Source organism: Punica granatum, chromosome 6 (assembly GCF_007655135.1).
Source record: "Punica granatum isolate Tunisia-2019 chromosome 6, ASM765513v2, whole genome shotgun sequence".
Taxonomy (NCBI): domain Eukaryota; kingdom Viridiplantae; phylum Streptophyta; class Magnoliopsida; order Myrtales; family Lythraceae; genus Punica; species Punica granatum.
In genome coordinates, this window is record NC_045132.1 from 15,326,454 (window position 1) to 15,347,382 (window position 20,929).

General features: G+C 38.2%; 2 protein-coding genes across 2 annotated transcripts; both read right to left on the minus strand.

Annotated features, from left to right (window-relative positions):
• Nucleotides 1-4,991: 4,991 nt before the first annotated feature.
• LOC116212189 (uncharacterized protein At2g29880-like) lies at nt 4,992-5,819 on the minus strand. Its single transcript, XM_031546759.1, has 3 exons — nt 5,505-5,819; nt 5,356-5,420; nt 4,992-5,244 (listed from the first exon to the last, which is right to left on the minus strand). Exons 1-3 carry the CDS (start codon nt 5,817-5,819, stop codon nt 4,992-4,994), a joined length of 633 nt encoding a protein of 210 aa, XP_031402619.1.
• A 6,847-nt stretch (nt 5,820-12,666) lies between these two features.
• LOC116211581 (transcription termination factor MTERF4, chloroplastic) lies at nt 12,667-14,780 on the minus strand. Its single transcript, XM_031546032.1, has 2 exons — nt 14,649-14,780; nt 12,667-14,519 (listed from the first exon to the last, which is right to left on the minus strand). The coding sequence occupies exon 2, from the start codon at nt 14,496-14,498 to the stop codon at nt 12,930-12,932; it is 1,569 nt and encodes a 522-aa protein (XP_031401892.1). The 5' UTR covers nt 14,499-14,519; nt 14,649-14,780; the 3' UTR covers nt 12,667-12,929.
• Between the last annotated feature and the right edge of the window lie 6,149 nt (nt 14,781-20,929).

The following is a 20,929-nucleotide window of genomic DNA, read 5'->3' on the forward strand; positions in this document are numbered from 1 at the left end:
ATGAGCACCACTAGCGGATGTCTCATTTCCCAATAAGCAGCATCAAAAAAACTATTTTTCCTCATTCGCGCTTGTCAAAAACAACAACGTTTTTATAATTTTTTGAATTCCTTTTAGTTTTAACGAATTAAGTAGGCAAATTGAGTCGACCGAACCCCCAATCTCCAGTGACCTCGACTGAAAGGACGACATTCGGCCAGGAATGCCCCAACCGATCTACTCCCCCTTCCCCTCTCCCCCCGTTTTGAAACAATGGAAGAGGAAAAGGGAGGTAGACCAACCGGGGCTCCCCGATCGGCCGACGCCCCCTTGGTTGAGGTCGGCGGAGGTTCCTCTTGCCTCCATCGACCTCCTTGGGAGGGGGCGGCGACTAGCCGGGGAGGCCACAACATTTTTTAGTTTAAAAATCGAGAGGGGGGGCAAACTGGCTGGGGTCTCCCCATCTAACCACCACCTCCTCAAGAGAGGTCGCCGGAGGCGTCCAAAGAGACGGGGAGCTCCCAATTGGTCTACCTCCTTCCCAACTTCCCTTCTCCATTAAATTTTATAAAATAAAAAATTGCAAAAACGACTTAGTTTTGGGGAAGTTTGATTAAAGAAATATCTTTTAGACACCATTTATCGCCACATCCGATTTTCGTTAGAGGATCGATGGCGGGACCAAATTGGTGGACGAAACCACAATGTTTGGACCAAATTGATGGCAAAATAAGTAAAAGGACCCAAGTGGTGGTTCAGGAAAGGAAAAGGATGATGATGATAGTTTTTTAGTGAGTCCTTTCTGGGTCAATTAGATAAAAATTCGCCTGTTGCATGAAAAATATTAGTAGAAAATTAAGTAGTTTATATAGGAAATTAGGGTACGGTACCCCAGGCATTGCCCCGGAGTCAAATCATTATATCAAGAAATTTTGTCATAAAATTTTAAAGAAATTATTATTCTTACATTTTTTTATGAAGATATTTTCGTGTTTTCTCTTTTCACTTGGAAATATAGATGTGATTGAATAGAATATTTCAATTTATATAATGGAAAAATTGATAAGAATATTATCTTTATGTTTACAATCAAATGCATAAAAGGGCCTAACTTCAAAAAGAATTAAAATAATACATTGCATTACATTTTAAAATCGTGTCGAATTCTTTGACTTAACTTAGTTGTGTCAATTATGTTGCTCTATATTGGCTTTTTAATTGCATTTTCCACTCGTCATCAATTCGCACTTGTATGTGTAATATTTCATTCTGTAATGATATTGTCTTTTCTAATATCATACAAATATTAATTAATATACTGATTATGATAAAAAGATTTATTATTCTACTGATGTTTTAATTTACTTATGACGTAACCTGTATTAATTACATAACCACAATAAAATACCCTCTTCTACGTCTCCAACATTTAATAAATTGTGAGCAATTTTATTTTTTCATAGTTGCCAGCAATGATTTTTTATAAATCCTACTGTTTCGGGTGTCCATTACATTTAGGGATGGCATTTGTTTAGGGTCGTGGCCTGGTGGACCAGGAAGCGAGAGGTTAGCAAAGTAGGACTCCAACCATCGGCCAGTTTGGAGAGCGTTGATGCGGCGGAGGGGAAGCACCAGTCAATTGAGCGATCTTGATGGGTGTGTGACCGGGGTGACATATAATCAATTGGGAGGACAAGCCGGTCAAAGGAATAATTGGAAAATGAAAAAGGAAAAATCAACTTTCAATAGGGTTGATTTAAATGATTGAACAACTCTTCTTCTTCAATTTTAATATCGAATAGAGTTTCGTGAATTTTATAGGATTGCCAATGAACATGCCTCGAGTGAACGGGGGCACAAGTGAAGGCGAGAGAGTGCGACAGGCGTGGATTTTGCATTATTAACACTATATGCTGCTTCGCTTTCCCGCGGAGCCTACACGACCTATCAAAAGCATACTCAATCGCCCTCGAAGTTAAGAAGCCTGTTTTTTTCACTTTTCTAATAGCAATGAATTCTCCTTTTATTTTTTTACTTTTTCATTTTTTTTTTATGAATATCGATAAATTCTCGTTAAGGAGAATTCTTCACCTAGACGCTCGAATTCTCCTGAAGTCTTAGGTAGATAACCGCTCTTATTTAAGTAGCTATTATATGGAGTAAATGGCTGAATTCGTTCAATGTTTTCACTCTTCCTATATTAAGCCTTTTTTTTAGTATACGCCTTATCGTATACAACTTATTCGAAAGTTTAATGGATTCCAATTAATTTAATTTGAACATAATCGATTCATTGAAAATGAATCTCTTTTAACGTGAATTTTCTTTTTATAGTGGGCCATATTGAGATTCTTTTATATATATATATATATATATATATTAATTTCAAGTTGTTTGAAAGGAATTGCCACATAAATATTTTCAAGTCCTCGACTATTTAATGAAACACTTTCACATAATTAATCAGTTAATGTTATTAGATATCTCACTAAATATGTTACACTTTAATTGAAAATGATATAAGAATTTTTCATACTATATGTATTACGAAACGATCTATATTATTAGATTATAACTTATAAAATATGCATATAAATTAATTATTCCATGTTTATATTTGGCGGGCTCCATTGAGAAGTATAATTAATATAAAATGCACTTATTCATGCATGTGTAGATGTTTATATGTTTTTATATTTCCTTCGATATTTTTGGGTTCAACTCTATTCCTTAATTAATTCATGTTCTCCTTCCGTGTTCAACGTGCAACACTTTTTTTTTTCTTTCCATACTGTGTAAGTTCAAAGTCGTAATTTGTTCACTTTTCTCACTTTATCTTCTCAGCCTATATTGGCTGGGGCTATTCCATCACCTAATTAGTTAATACACTCCATTTGCTGTTTACTGTACCATATTTCACTCAATTGCATCTTCATGACTTTATTAAATGTGGAAACACAAATTACTCCCAATTTATTTTTATTGCCTTATGACTGAAACATCAAATATATATATATATAGGTAGTGTTTGGTTTCACAATATAATCTTAAAATCACAATTCTAACTCAACTCTACCCACTACAAAACAAAACAACACATCAAAAGTCAATAAAGGTGGGTTTCACACATAAACATTACATTTTACTCCTTTATAATACAATTCCATTATAATTAATTCTCAACTCCACCCGTTCTTGTACATCCTAATAGGCTCGTCCTCTTTCAACGTGCCAAATTTGATATGCAATACGGTCACGTACTGTATCCATTTCCCTACTGCTCATGTCAATATCATTTCGGATTCTATTTTGTTGAGGTGGATTACGAAATTCATCATAATATTGCCACGCATCACTATACTCCTCAAATAATCTATCGCGATAACTATTGATCCGAATGAAATTGTGCAACATAAAGCAGGCAAGCGCAATTTGTCCTTGACGACGCGGTCTGAAGTTTGACATTTCCCGCAATATTCCAAATCTGTTCTTCACGACACCGAAGCACCGTTCTATTACGTTAAGAACGGATGTGTGACGCTGATTAAACAACTCTTCCATCGTCGTTGGAGGACTGTCATTATTGAAGTCACTGCGGTGATACCGTTGTCCTTTGTAAGGGGCCAAATAACCGGGCATATTTGGGAAGCCCGCATCAACTACATAATATTGTTTTGTGTGCAGACATGTACAAATAATGTATATATCTGAAGTTCCATATGTTTATCGAAATACAGAAGAGCTTAACAAGAGAACATGGTATATGGAAAGTAAGAACTCACCGCCTTGTGGTACAGGGAATGTCAGTAACATTGCGGCATCAGAAAGAATTCTAGAGTCGTGTGCCGAACTCTCCCATCCGGTCATGACATAAGTGAAGATCATTTGATGGGAACAAACAGCAAGAACATTTTGCGTTATGTCACCGTTTCGATCGCGATACGCGCCTCTCACGGAAGCTGGCATAATAGCTTTAACATGAGTCCCATCAATTGCCCCGATACAATGCTGCAGTAATAATAAAAATCGATACGAATTACAGTACATGTAATAAAAGAATAGAAGTTAATTTCGACAGTTGTACAATAATTACCCTAAAAAATGGATACCATTGTCGGCAGTCGCGAATTTCAGGCTGCTCCTCAACGTTCCTAGGTCTTATGTACGGTGGCACTAACGAATGAAGTCCTTGAAGTATTAAATTGAATGCTCGTGAGACTGTCTCCTTAGAATGCTGAAAGCGTTCGGCAACAACAGCATATCGAGTGCTATGTGCAACTACCAATAAGAACATTCCAAGCATCTCCTCGACGGTCATACCTTTCCTTGTATTTCGAATGCCACAGTTTGCTCTTAATGTGTCGCACAAATTATGAAATACGTGAGGGTCTATTCTGAAATTCTCGTAACATTTTGTGTCATTTGAAAGCACTTCGTTAATATACTCACTGCCTCGTAGTGCTGACGTTCTACATGGACGTGCACGGGGGACTTGCTGTTCAGACATTGCATCGTGGATCGCCAAAAGGACGGGCAAATCATCTACGCTGCTGTCATCATCATTGCTGGATGAATTATCATATCGCAGTGAGTTCACATACCTTGCCATAATCCTCTTCCGTTGAAGGTGACGAGTTGTATCAACAAACGTTAACATGATAGATTATCAACAAATAGCACAAATTGACGAAGGGAATAACATTTCAAACACATAGCCAATACATTAGCAAAGTCAATCATGTTCAAACATAACAGTAAAGGAAAACAAGGGTCTAGTTAATGTCATAACAGAAAAAACCGAAAGTAACAAACACATATGAGGAGAAACGTTCGAGCGTTTAAGGATGAACAAGGTTGTGCAACCATTCGCGCCTAACTTCATCGTACATCCAAACGAACGCCTGTCGCCATCGTTCATCCTCCGTAATACGTGTTGTACAGGCGAGATTCTCCCGTACAAAAATTGTTCCCTTCATTTGATTGAGGATTACCATGGCTTCTCCGATGCTGTTCTATGCTGGTTTCTCGGGGCTCGTCACTGACTTGCTCTTCTTTGACTCTAGAGGGGTAGAATTTTTCGCTTTGTCCTTCTTCACTTTACTTTCCTTGTACAAGTCGATCAACTCCTGCAACTGCGACTTGTTGTTCGAACCTCTCTTTCTCACTCGTCGCCTCGACCCTGTGATGACAGGTTCCTCAGCTTCATCAGTTGGGTCATCACTGTCGCCGAATCCCTCTGCAATATCGATAGGCTCTTTGCCACGGCTGTTCCGTAATGCTAAAAATTCCTCTTCTATGCGTGCATAGGATCAGGGGCTATGAGGTGGGTCGGTTGACGAAATTCGTAGGCCCCCTGTTGCTAACGATGTTTTGTACATCAGTTGTAAGGCCTCATAATGCTTGCATCCTTTTGACCGAAAAGTCCTGAAGTTACTGTGCCTCTACATGTTATACACATGCAATACTTAGTAACAACGACTTTGCGTTAAATAGGCAACTTTAAGAAAGAGTAAGCGGTAGAGTACCTTGATAAACTTGTCCCAAATATCAGAATTTGCCTTCACGGTGTTAGTCGGCCCATCCCAACCTACTCCTGTGTGCTGAATCAGCTCTATGAATTGTGTGTACTGTGTCTTCATCCTTTGTGCTTTTGTTTTCACCTTGTCGGCGCCAAGAATCACACCTGGGAATTTGTCTTCCAGTTCCCTACTTATCTGTTCCCAGTCCTTCATTTTCCAACTTGATGTATGCGTCCTTTGGAATTTATCGACCATAATGTCAACGAAAGCACTCTCAAGCTCGTCTGTCCACTCAACTATGCCATCACCCTTGGGAGCCATCTCAATTGCAGAGCAGTACCGATAACTTAATAATGCACATACAACAGTAAAGGTTAACTAGGCAAATACACACTCATACATGCAAGACATGTAGAAGCTAGGAATTCAAGATGTATTACGGACTAGAGACATTGATAGATAAATGCAAGGAAAGAATGCCACAGTGAGGCCACAAACACATTATGTTCCAATGCAACAACAACATCATTCAATCAGAGGCACCCTTGTAAAGAATAATATGCAGCTTAGCGTAACAAACAGAAATGGCAACCAGCAACCAACAAACAAAGGCACCAGCAATTTCGAAATACAACCATTCCAAGGAAACTTCTGTGCCAAATCCTCTTGCAAAAAATCGAGCAACACAGGGAAACTATACACAGTAAGTAGGGAAGCAGAAACATTCCAACACCATACTTTCTAAACACACCGCTAATACTCAAGTAGCAGTCCTTTTCCATACGTACGTGTGGCTAATTAAGTAAGATGATCGGATAAAAGTCGGCAAAAAAGGCACCAAAATGCAAAAGCCCTCTGGCTTGCTCAATTAATGTATATAACTACATGGTGGGTAGTGGAGTCGCCAAATTCAAATCAAACTTATACATCAAATTTGGAATCAGGTTAGCTAGAAAAGTCTAGCTTAATATAGCTAGAAAGCTTAGCTTACTGAGGCCACAAACAAGCAATGGAGGGCCATCCTTTTCGATCCCAAATAGGAACTTGTCTCTTAACTCTTTGCCGATTTCTTATGATATGTTTGTTGCCCTAGGGAAATCGACCAACACACATCAACTACATCAACTCAGACAGCAATGAGGACTGAGCTTGTCATTCCATCTCCCTACTGTCCCAAATTTGTTGCAAAAAATCGAGCAACACAGGGCACCCATACACAGTAAGCAGGCAAGCAGAAACATTCCAACTCCATACTTTCCAAACACACCGTTTGTTGCCCAAGGAAAATCGACCAACACACATTTCGACATCAACTCAGACAGCAATGAGGAATGAACTTGTCATTCCATCTGCCTACTGTCAAAATTTTTTTGCAAAAATTCGACCAACACAGGGCACATCTACACAGTAAGTAGGCAAGCAGAACCATTCCAACTCACTACTGACCAAAATTCCTTGCAAAAAATCGGCCAAAACAAGGCAACCTCTACTCACGGCAGACAAGTGAAATGCAACCCTAACCCTATCACAGAGTATCAGATAGAATTGCCAGGACTCTTGAGTAAAATGTGGCGGAGAAATTACCTTGGATTTGGGTATGGAACCGTGAAATCGCAATCGACCCTTTTAAGAAGAGATGGCAGTGGTAGGGGCCTGGATTTTGCCGAATGCCTTTGCTGCTCAAACTGACTGGGGAGGAGACGCTAGAGTTGGGGGAGGGGGCAAGATGCACTCAAAGCTGACGGGTGTAGAAAGATTCGGTTGAATAGTAACTCACTGCGAGATAGAAGTCGGCTTCGTTGTCGATCAAAGAAGGAAGAGGGGCGGGGGGAAGGAGGGAGGCCGACTGATGAATGATACAGAGCAGGCTATGAAGGAAGGGGCTGAGTAGGGGCCGGGTAAAACCCTAACAGAGGTCAAACGCTTTTGCTGAATATGCGGGGTCCACATGTCCCCAACAAACGGTCAAAATTAGCATCATTCAAAATCAAAATCACAATTTTAGAATGTTACTATGATACCAAACATGCCCATAATTATGAAATAGACGAACTTTTTGTATTAGCTTAATTATTTTTAGATACAATAAGACATTAAGATTTTATATATAATGTGACAACTTAATGTACACTTATTGTACAAAGTGAATATACATGACTATTATTAAAACTGATATTCCAGATTGTGAAACCAAATGAAGAAGAAAAGTTTGAATTGGAAGCATAACCAGAAAGGCACAAATATTTAAGTTTATCATTTACAATAAAGCCAACTCATATCTAGTATAGAATTATTAAAAAAAATCACCATAAAAATTACTACGAACATAGATATTAAACTTAAAATGAATAACAAAATAATCAAGAAAAGAATTAAAAAAAAAAAAGATAAAAGAGAAAATCATGTATAAACTTCAAATCACCATCCTACCACGAGCTTCCATAATAAGTTTCAAATTGTTTTGCAATTCTGTGGATAACAAATTTCATAATAAAAAACAAAAACAAAAACCTATGCAATGAATAATTGCTTAATCTTTTAAGAAAATAATCTTCTATCAAATGACTTTTATGATTGACTAATTACATTGTCTACTCCGTGTACGTTAATGGAGGATGTCTCCATAATCAATCCAAAATAATAGACCACCAAGGATTGGTAGTCTAGTAGTTAAGGCCTGGTCGAGTTGCCTCGGCATCACGGGTTCGATTCTACCCCCATGCAATTGCGGTTCTCTTAATGTAAGAGTCTCGTTTGTAAGTTGCCAGAAATATCTGTTGGGGGGGCCCGCCGACCACTAGCGCCTCGTTGGGGGCCTGCGCTCTGTGACGGTTGTTGTACCGACCAACATCGCCGAAGTCCAGGGTGTAACTGGTCACTACACCAACCCCTTAACTTTTCAAAAAAAATCCAAAATAATAGGCTTTAGTTGAGTTTATCCGACTATCATGACCCTCGATTTTATATATGCTGTATTTTTTGAATTTTCAAATGATCTCAAGAGTACATGGATCTCCCCTTGTAGTATAAGAATTCTTTATGTATCTAGAATGTGACAGGTGGCCTCCGCATGAATTTCGAAAATGAATTCGTTTAACAAACAACTTGACGAGTTTACTAATGGGGCAAATTCATATATAGCTGCTAAGTTTTGAGATTAGTTTTAGGGTTATTACTACGGTAGGGGCCGCGCAGTGCAGCAGGCGACCAACAACACCAGAGCCCGGGGAGTGTGACTGCCTACCACACCAAACCCCTTAACTTTTTCTATAAAAAATCCAAAATAATAGGCTTTAATTGAGTATATCTGACTATTATGACCCCCGATTTTATATATGCTATATTTTCTAATTTTTCAAACAATCTCAAAAGTACATGGACCTTCCCTCATAGAATTAGAATTCTTTATGTATCTAAAATGTGACGAGCAGCCTCTGCATGAATTTCGAAAATGGGTTCGTGTAACAAACAACTTAAGGAGTTTACCATTGGAGCAAATTCAAATATAGTTGCTAAATTTTAAGATTTTATTAGTTGTAGGGTTATTACTAGGGTAGGGGCTTGCATAGTATAGCGGGCGACCAACAACGCCGGAGTTCGGGGAGTGTGATTACCCACTACACCATATCCCGAACTTTTTCTATAAAAAAATCCAAATAATAGGCTTTAATTTAGTATAACTGACTGTTATGACCCTCGAACTTATATATGCTATATTTTCTAATTTTTCGAACAATCTCAAAAATACATGGATCTCCCCTTGTAGAATTAGAATTCTTTATTTATCTAGAATGTGATTGGCGACCTTTGCATGAATTTCGAAAATGGGTTTGTGTAACAAACAACTTGACGAGTTTACTAATAGAGCAAATTCATATATAGCTGTTAAATTTTAAGATTTTATTAGTTTTAGGGTTATTACTAGGGTAGGGGTCCACATAGTGCAGCTGGTTTCCAAAAAAAGTTCTCAATCAACAAAGTTTTCGTATGATAGAAGTGCGAGAAATGACATTAGTAACATTGAAAGTATAAAATATTAACAAATTAATATCATATGGCTTATTTTAAAATGGGCTTTTTATTTAAAATGACCAATGATTTACGCGTTTTGTCAAATCTATCATTTTTTTTGTCAACTATATCCCACGGTTTACATTTTGCATCAAATCTATCCCGGCGTTATCTTTTCTGTCGACATCTAACGACCGTGCTGATGTGGCGCCCACGTGGCAAGTGGGGGGCACATCTGTCAACGGCCGTTAGATGTCGACAGAAAAGATAACGCCGGGATAAATTTGATGCAAAAAGTAAATCATGAGATATATTTGACAAAAATATATTTATGATAGATTTGACAAAACGAGTAAACCATGAGTCATTTTAGGTAAATTCCCCCTTTAAAATTGATATAACACACTGAATTTGAAATTGTCTTAGTTTAATGACCATATAGATGTGGAGGAAAAAAATAATAAACTTAATTAGATGACATGATAAGAAAAGTATAATAAGACAAAAGTTTAGTGAATTATTAAAGACAATAATTCAATAATATATACATAAAAATTAGGAGAGAATTATATATATATGTTAGAGATATAATTAATTTTATAAAAAATTAAATATTAATTCGTATTTATTTATAATATGTATTAGTATATAATTCTAGCTAATTCTTCTTCATTAATTATCTCCTAATTTTATCAACATGAGTTGGCTTAAGCGATTCGATACTCGCTCTGCTTAAGCAAGGCTCGGGTTCGAATTTTTGTGAATTTGAAAAATTCACGTTGGGGGTAAAAACCCCTTTAGTGAGCTAACCTGGCTCGATTAGATTAGTCGAGGTCCTATAAAGATGATGTAATAGAAAAAAAATATCTCATAATTTTTTTTTATATGTTACCATTATATCTCATCCTTACTGCAATATATATATATATATATATATGGTAAATACAATATACTTCATTTGATCATGACACCTTTAATATCAGGTTAGGATGTAATCAAATATTATGAGAATTTTTCTATTTAGATAAAAAGCAAAAAATATATGGGGTAGTGTTGAAAACATGCACCATATTATAATAATACAACAAATCCATAAATACAAAATATTATAACTATTGTAATTTTTACTAAGTACAAATTTAATTAAAAATCTCAATATTAATCTTATCTCGGAAAGCATACGTGAAAACGGGAGAAAAGATCAAAATTCATCTCAATAGTATATGGAATAAGTATAAAAAGGCATAAATGCAAAAGTAAATGAAAGTAATAGGCTCTATATAATTCAATACAATATACCTCAAACCTTAAGTTGAGGTTTCAACCAAATTCCTCTAATCTTTAGAAAGTTTAGTTATAAAAATAATTATTTAAATCAATTTAAAAATCACCATTGAAAACTCTGTTAATTATAGTGGTATCCGAAATTCATTTAAAGTATCTCGTAATCACCGCACCACTAACCAAGCGGTGATTGTCAATAGGCTGGAGCAACCTTGCATCTAATCGAAAAAAGAATTATGATATTTTCAACGTCACAATAAAAAATATTTAAATCGCAGTAGTGATTTGAATAAAACTTTTATATTTAGGTAAATAAATTACTAAAAATATAAAATATATACATATATAAGGCTTACACTATTATCAAAAATATATTTAAAAAAGCCAAAATTGTGGTAGTTTAACACATGGCATTATGAACTACAGATTTAGTATATTAAGATGATAATTTGATTACTGGTTTTAGGGTTTGGGATGATACTTTGGAATTTTTAAGGTTGCTCATGCATGAACCAACACACCAACTACTTATTAAAAAAAAGGTCTATTACCTTTTATATCCTATTATTTTACCGAATTTTCAAATCGATCGTATACTTTAAAATCACTCACCATACCCAACCTACCAAAATCACCTTGAAATTCAACGTGGGCAGTTTTGGACCTACCCAACTTACTCAAAATATCCTATTGATTTACATTTATTTCCAAATCTATTCTGCCATTATATTTTCTGTCAATATTTAGCAGTGTTACTGATGTGGAACGTAAAGTGGTCATTATTGCCATTGTGCCCCTTTACTCGGGTAAGATTTGAGAAAAAAATTAAAATTATGAAATATGTTTGAAGCCTACTTACGTTTCATTAACGAATAAATTGACGGAGGGATATATTAAGAGCCAAATGTAAACCATGAGATATTTTGGGTAATTTTTAAAGCATACGATAGATTTGATAATTCGGTGAAATTATAGGATATATGGGGTAATAATCTCTTAAAAAAAAACCAAGAAGAAGAAAAGAACCAACACCTATCACGGGCAAGAAAAACATGTTGTGGTCTGTAGAGAACTCCCCTGCAAGGTTGCTCCCAGGCTGCTCACAGTCGACCTGATAAATTCTCGAGACAGGAATGCCGATACTCGGTCCAACAGGCTTGGGAGGCCCTCAACGAACTCATTCAAATTTGCAGAATATGCCACTTCTAATTGAATAAATTCTTCCTGTAGGACTCGCATATTTTCAGCTGTCTATTTTCATGATTCATAGATTCGACCTCATTAGGACTAACTGCTCTCTTGACTCTTCGGCCCGTTAGGCCGAAGTGAAAAAAGAGATCCGACATATATTTGATGATAGAATTGGAAATAGCAAAGTGGTGTTATGTTCAAATCCCGGGCAAAGATCCGACAGAAAAGAGAACTCAAACAGCATACAAATGGTTCTGGCAGTAAGTCAGAATCAACCAAAAGTGTCAGGAGACCACAAGAGTATTGATTTCTGCACATGAAAATAGCTATTTGAACTGAAAACCCCGAAGCCTTGTACCGGAGAGATAACACTGTAGCTAAGCAAATACGCTTGGATCAATGCTAGCTACAGAAGGCCACTCTAAATGTAGACTCTGCACATTTGCTCATTACACACCATTGGGGTCGATCTGCAAGCATAAGCATCTATGAACCGGGAAAAAAGACCACTCATGTCAACTTAGACCAGTGATAGGAGCTACTCGAGACAACCCTATAAAAGTATAAATTTTCTTCCTTCTGATATGCTTGGCCACCCGGGGGGGGGGGGGGGGGGGGGGGGGGGGGGGGGGGTGGGGTTTGGGGAAGGGAAGTTGATTTGATTTGTGATGAAACAAGGGTATAAGAGCACATATTTTATGCAAATGTAAGATATTGCAAAGCTCAGATCTTCACTATAAACGAACAAAACTTTAAAGTTACAAGACCGTACAAGATTTTCTGGCTCGTGAGTATTAGACCTATCCCTGCACTAAATAATGTAACTGCAGATAAACACTTTGAGGTAGAGCAGATGTGCTTACCTCGTGAACGTAACTGAAAGAGATCTCCTCCGTGAAAAATATCAACCTGCTCCACAACTAACAATTCCTGAACACAAACTAACTACATAACCTCATCATCCTCACTATCCTCTTCATAGTCTGATCCCGATTGATCATCTGTCCTTGGTTCCATCAGCGTCTCCACATCAAAAGATGGGACAGGCTCCATTTCCTCCAAATCGATTCCTTCATAGTCCATCCGCTCTCTGAACTTATCATCAGAACAGTTAAGAAGCCATGAAAGTGAACACTTGAGCCCCTTCCTAGCAACCATCTTATGCCTCGGTTTAATAGTTGACTCTAACCCATAAGTGAAGAAAGCCGGGAATGCAACGAGATCATCCAATGGTCTATTCATGTCTTGTTGAAAGAAATCAAAGCTCATTTTCATAATATCGATGTTCAGTGCTAGCAATTGGGGACATTGAACAACCATCTCTCGCACTTGCTGGGGAGAGAACCCGCAATAATTCTTCAGGAAGTCTACGTGCTTTACAACTGGATTATTGTTAAGACTGACAACCTGTGGCATCCTCTCAATGGCTCGGCCAAAATCCTCGTAGTTCAACTCAGCAATGGAACTAAGCAAATCGCGTTGATTTTGAAGCTTGGCATCCAAGTCTTCGATTCCAATAATCTCAGGGTACTGAGCCACAACAGATGGAAGCAAAGCCCTCCTAACATGAAATTCCAAGAGGGACTCCACATTGGGTTTCACCCTGTCCTCCAGTTCAAAACCGAGGATATGTGGCCCGCGCTCTATCAGTCTAGCGACAGCTAACCTTGGTAACCCCAAACCCTCAAGGTACTCCACGAAAGGCTTAATCACCCGACCCACTCGCATCCCCAGGATCTCGGGGTACCCCGTTAGGACCCCACCAATCTCTCTCCTCGCAACCCCGATCCCAACCAGATAAGCCACAGAGGTGCTCATCGTTCCCTCGAGTTTGAACCCAAGAACTTCGGGATATCTCTCAAGGACACGAGGGATATCGTTTGGCTTAATATCCATTCCTTGAAGGTACTTGACCACCGGAGCAAGGTCTACAACAACACTGGCGTGTAGGACTTGTGGGTATCGTCTCAAGAAACTGACAAAAGTCGATTTCCTAACACCCAGTTTGCCCAAATAATCCAACACAGGTATCATATTCTTCTTCACACTGCAGCCCAGAACTAGAGGGTAGTTGTTGACATCTTCAATGGTAAGCCCCAACTTGTGGAGAAAATCCACACGCTCCTTCATCACCTCAGCGGTCACCGGGAGCTCCAGCCCATCAAGCTCATCCGGGACAATGCCAATCCCTCGCAGGAACTCATACACCCGAGCTCGATTCTCCATCCTCTCATTCTTCATCTGTAACAAACTCGGCCGGCTGTACAACGAAGAGGACCCCACTTGGCTCTTGCCTATCTTTATGCTCTCGCGCCTCGAAACGGCAGAATCAGCAGACCCAGACCTGTAATTCCTCTCCCTAACATAACACCGAAACCTAGTCCAGAAACAAGTCCTCTTATCATACTTTCGCTGGGTATGAAAGGACCATTCGAGCGCTGGACCGGACGGAAACTCGGGATGAACGAGCAAAAACCCGGGTTTCACAATGCCAAGATGGCTTCTTGCCAACATAATTTATCACGTAACAGAGTCCTGGGGGTGCCGCAGGAGGAAAGCAGTAAGACCCTCAATCGACAGAGACAACAGGAAGCATTTCCTTCATGCCTGGACCATTAAGCAGATCAACTGAGTCATAATTAGGTCAGAAAATTCGGAACTTACAGGACCCTGGAATGGAGAAGTGTCGGGTCGTCGCAGTGAGAGGAGCGGGAGCGGGAGCGGGAGCGGGAGCGGAAGCGGGAGCGGAAGCGGAAGCAGGGGAAGCAATGGAAGCTCGGCAGAGCAGAGCAGAGCGACGACTGAAAAGGAGATAGAAGAGAGAGAAGAAAGACGAGCAAACGATTGGGCTGGGCCTGTCAGATATGGAAGGCCCAGAGGAGAGTAACTGAGGCAGGCCCGGGATAAACGTACTATCTATATCTCGTTGTATACTAACCGAAGTAAATGGAAATTCCTGTCGTGATTCTTCGCTTCTCCCCTTACATAAAATTATTGGATGCAAATTTTGTGAATGGAAAAAGGTTATCGGGAGATCTTTATCTTTCAGTTGTTCGGCCATTAAGTATTCGGATATCACAAAAAAAGAAAAAGGACATATGGTGAAAAACAACGCTTTGACTATTGGAAAATATGTGATTGGTATCTCTTTGCTATGTTCGGACCATTGCCCAGTGTTGATGAATTTTAATCCTCTTCCTCGATTTAGTTCTGACAGGCCCTTTAGGTTCGAGACTATGTGGCTGTCTCATCCCCCTTTCAAGGATCTAGTCGGAGAGGCTTGGGAGGAGGGAGATAATAATCTTTCTTCTGTTAAATATTTTGCTCTTAGGGAGTATTAATGGAATATAAATTTTTTGGAAACATTTTTTTTAATCGAAAAAAAAGGATTCTCGCAAGGTCAGAAGGTATCCAAAAGAAACTTGCTCTAGGTAGGACCTTCTTTTCTTGTTAATTTGGAAAAATCTCTACGTCAAGAGTTTAATTCTATCCTTAGAAATGAGCATGATCTATGACTTTTGAAATCTCGCTCAGAATGGATTTTGGAGGGGAGCGTAATACAAAATTTTTCCATGTGTCTACTCTAGTCAATGGGCGATGCAATAATATTACTGCTTTGAAAAATTCTATGGGGAATGGTTATCAGACCCTATCCAGCTCATGGGAACTATTAATCAGTTTTTTATCGACCATTATACTTCTGGTTTTTCTGAATCTCATATGAAATTTGCTGTGTGACTTGAATGCTTTGAAACCTATTCCTGATGATCTTTTTCAAGCCATGCTTGCCCTAGTGAAGTATACTGAAATTCGTTGGCCATATTTTATTTAAAACCTTTAAAAGCCCTTGGCCTAATGAGCTTCACCCAATCTTTTTTCCAAAAACAATGGGATGTTGTTGGGAAATCTTTTTGTGGAATTTGTCCAAAGAGCTTTTAGGGATAGAACTCTCCAGGAAGGGGCCAATTATACTCTCATTTTTTTAATTCCTAAATGCCCCATTCCGGAGAGTATATCGCAATTTCGTCCTATTAGCCTTTGTAACATTAGTTATAAAGTCATTTCCAAGATTTTGGTGGAATGTATCCGCCCTTTCCTTGATAGTTTGATATCTGATTTCCAATCAAGTTTTATTCCGGGGAGAAGGGTAAGTGACAATGTTGTTATTTTGAGAGAAGTCATTCATACCCTAAAAAAGAAGAAAGGGTAGAAGGGGCTTATCATCTTAAAACTAGACTTGGAAATCCAATGGAGTTTTGTTAGGGATACTCGTGCATTTTTTAACTTCCCTGAGTCTATCATTCAGCTTATTATGCATTGCATTTCTTCTTCCAAAGTGAATGTGCTTTTTAATGGGGGTCATTTAGCTTCCTTTCTCCCATCATGAGGCCTCCGTCTAGGGGATCCTCTTTCTCCATATCTTTTTATTTTGTGCTTGGATTATTTTTCCCATTTGATTAACAAGGAAGTACAAAGTGAAAATTGGAAAGGGTTTTATCTTTCAAGAGGTTCTCTAACCATTTCACACATGTTTTTCGCGGATGATAGATGAATGATTATACTTGCTCCACTGTGGCTAACTTGCTCGATCTTTTTTGTTCCTTATCTGGGCAAAAAGTGATTAGTGCAAAATCTTGGATATGTTTTTTCTCGAAATGCTTTCCTTAATTCGAGGAATAGAGTCAGCAGTCTGTTTGGGCTATCAGAGGCTTCTAGTATGGGGAAATACCTAGGCTTTCCCTTGGATATGTCGGCTACTAAGTCCAACTCCTTTAGTTTCTTAGTGGATAAAGTGAAAGATAGACTCAGGGGGTGGAAGTCTAGGCTCCTATCCATGGCTGGTCGTGCTGTCTTGATTAATTCTGTGCTAAATGCAATTCCTTCCCATATTATGCAATGCAAACTTTTACCCCAAAATATGTGTATAGCTCTTGATCGTCTTAATAGGAACTTCCTTTGGGACTCTTGGAGGACAAAAAGAAACAACACTTAGTGGGTTGGGATACAGTTACACTCCCCAAAAAAAAGTAGGGGTCTCGGTATTAAGTGTGCGGAGGGCGTAATTTGGCCCTACTCGGGGGGTTTTGCTTGGAGAGTCCAACAAGACAGCAGGCCTTGAGCTCGCATCTTACGCCATAATTATCGAGTAAGGCCTCAACCTAGAAAAGGGTGCTCCTTGAATAGAATGGCTCTGCAACATAGTAATTTTGTTTATAGCTTGGATACTAAATGGGCCATTGGAGGTGGTCAAGAAGTAAACATTTGGTTTGATACTTGGGCTAATGCTGGACCACTAAGGTCGCTTATCTCGGGACCTCTAGCTGAAAGGGAAGGCAACATTTATGTGGCTGATGTACTCAAATAGGATGGATCATGGAACTGGGGTAATATCTCCTTTTATATCACTGACTCGATTCGCAATGTTATCCTCAGTTTCCCAAAGTCTATTGGGAACCATTCAATGGATCCTGGAGTGTGGAAATTCTCGATCAATGAGCGGTTCAACGCCAAATCAGCCTATGAACTGGTTTGTGGGTGGAACCTTAAGGTCTCTGATAAGGAGTGACAGTGGCTTTGGAAAACTCTTCACACCCAAGGATTATCAACTTCCTATGGCTCTGTTGTCATGAGAAAATTGCTACCACAAACTTGTATAATAAGGGCATGAAAATCACTCCTACTTGCTCCATTTGTCATAATTATGTTGATGATGTCTTCCATGTCCTCAGAGAATGCCCGGTAGAGATGGATTTCTAGAATTCTTTGGAAATCCCTCTCTCCAAGCTACGTACTTTCAGATTTCCTATATATGATTGGATTAAGATAGACTGTCAGGCTTATGAAAGCCACAAACATAATGTCAAACTGTCAATTGTTTTCTCACAAGCCCTTTGGCTTATTTGGAAGAAACGAAATGAAGCTATATTTCAAAGAGCTTCAAACTCCACCAATCCTCCTAATCTTTGTTTTTACAGATCAGTAGAGTTCTAAGCACTCTTGCCAAGCACAGTTATTCGGGCGACTCATTCTGTGAATGTTGCCTAGACCTCATTGCCCTTGGGGGTGGATGAAGCTTAACACGGATGGGTCAGCCTCGGAACCTGGGCAGAGCTAGGGCTAAAGGGGTATTGAGAAACGATTTAGGCCGTTGGATTCGAGGCTTTGCTCTATTTCTAGGAACGACCAACAGCCTTGTGGCAGATTGTGGGCAATCCGTGAGGGGCTTGTTATGGCAAGATCCCTGGGTATCCGGTCACTTTGGGTTGAGTTAGACGCCAAGGTGGTCGTGAACCTAATCTGGGGGTCATCTCAAGATAATCTCTTACTAAAACCTCTTATTGATGATTATAGGGAACTTGGGAGACACTTTCGGGAGCTTCGTGTACAACATGTGTATCTTGCACGAATTGGACGTGATACCGGTCAAGATCTCTTGTACTTTGATAATCCACCATCAGATGCAATAGGGATTACTTCCCCTAAATTTATAATATTTCCATTCTACCAAAAAAAAATGTGCCACTTTACCCGTGATATTCAAGCCGTTTCAGGTTTTTATTAACCAAGGTGGTAACTTTGACAAAAGACAAAGGTCTTTACGCTTGCTTTTTTTTTTGCCACACTTTACATTTACTTAAAATCAGTACAGATGCAAAGTTGTCAACGACAAATTTGTTTACACTCGATTTCCACACCCTGTGTCAGTTACGGAGTTGGGAGCTTCTTAGGCAAGTTTGGGGATTAATTGGACCCGAGTTGGTAAACGCTGAGGAAAGGGAGAATGCTCACAATGGAGGCCTGAGGTTAACCCAACCTTGATTAGTCGGTGAGATCTAGTTTGGTAATTGCAAGCTTATAAGTTTGGTAGCTCGAGAAGGAAATTGTGATGCTTTCTTATCATTCAAGGCAATTGCAAGCCTAGGAGATACTAAGATGGCAAGGGATTGTGAGAGATGGGCATTACCTTGTTTAGTCATTTGTTGCTTGTGATAGGGTGCAGTTCTTTAGGAATTATAGGGGCGTTTGATTTTGGAGTAGAGTTATACTCTACTCTCTCATAGAGACAAAATAGTTGAGAGAAATTATTATTAAAATATTAATTATAATAATGATTAAGAAAAAAACATGCGAAAGAATTTACTATAAAATTGGAGAAAATGACAAAAAAGTAATGAAAAGTTGAGAAAATTTAGTATTAAAAAATTAGTTATAATAATAGTTAAGTAAAAAGTATATGAGAGAATTTATTATTAAATTGAAGAAAAAATAAAAAAGTAATGATTATACTGTGTAATTTTTTTTTGTTGAATGATTATGCTATAGAATTGAGAAAAGGATAAAGTGGAGTGGAGTAAAGTTAAAATATATTATGTAACCAATATTTCTATCATCTTACCCTAAGTTTGTTTTCTTTAATTAGAATAAGACCTCGAGTGGACTATCCTAGGCTCGATCTATATAAGCTAGAGGATCGACCATTATATGTCTCTTTTTGACATCATCATGAAACCCTACATTTATCTGCATTTCTTTCGGTATTTTCATTTCCTTCGCACTTTACTCATTGTTCTTCAATTCCCACACTAGCATATCGCACTTAGGATCATAGAACCCACCGAGCCTCTCAATTTATCCCTAACTCGGTCTAAGCTATCGGGTGAGGATCGAGTTTCACCTGTGGCTTGGCTTCTAGGCCTTGACGTGTGCTTCTCTCGACTTTGCGAGACCAGGATCCATACCATCCAAGTCTTTCGAGATTCGTGGTGGCTGAATAACTTGGATTGGCTTTTGGGCCAATTTCGCTATTTTAGGATTAAACGACATGCACGTATTGGGAGGATCTAAACGACTTTACCTTCGTGGTCGTGACATAGTCTAATCTACTACAATTTGTACGTACATTGCCATCAATTTCATTAAGGAAACCCAGTTGCCAATTAGACCCGCAGGCCTTTGGGACCCTTGCACTTCACTCTCTTTTTCGGTAAGGACAACTGGTGATTCCGCTATCCTATTACATTTGGAGATCACCCAGCGTGATTGACACTCATCAATCTGTCATGTGTCAATCAAAAGAGTGTTTGCGTCCTTTTAGGTATTGTTCCATTAAATAGGATTAGAAAGACAAATGTAAAAATAATATAAAACTAGCCTTATACCCGCGCTTTGCGTGAAGTTAATTATTATTAAAAAGTTATTCATATATCGTATTATCCAACTTGCAGTCTAACTTTTGAAAATATTTTTTTTAGAATAAGTGGTGAAATTTTGAAAATATTAAGAAGGCCATGTGTCGGGTCTTCAGTTCTATCATGGACCAAGTCCTTATCTATATCGATGATATCCTTCTGCTCAGCCTAACCGAAGAGGCTCATATCTACCTACTTTAACAATTCTAAGATATTGTTTCAAGTTACGAGATTATGCTCTCTGAGAAAAAGATGGTGATTGGTCATCCTTGAACAACATTTAAGGTTTTAACTCTAATCTTACAGTAAATTAATAAGTTTTAAATTTAATAAGAGTTTTTGTTAAAATAATTTTATTCATTCAACTTTGAAAATAAATTACTTAATAGAGCTAATTTAATATGACGAATTTAACATTATCTATTCATCATTCTTTTGACGGTTACCAAAGTGTTGATATTATAATTAAAACTAATTAATATTTTTAAAGACTATGTATAATAAATTAAATAAATTTCTATCACTAATAAAAAAATCAATAATGCATCAGAATGTATCAATTTTTTTTAAAAGTCTATACGAAGAATTCAATCATAAGGAAGAAAATTCATTTAATGCATCACAGAATATTCTAACAACTTAATTTTTGTGAAAATATATCATGATTTAATATCGTTGGTGATTGAAAAATATACCTTTGCGTGATTTACTATTATGCCCATTTTGTATGTTGTGAGCATGATCTAACTAGTTTAG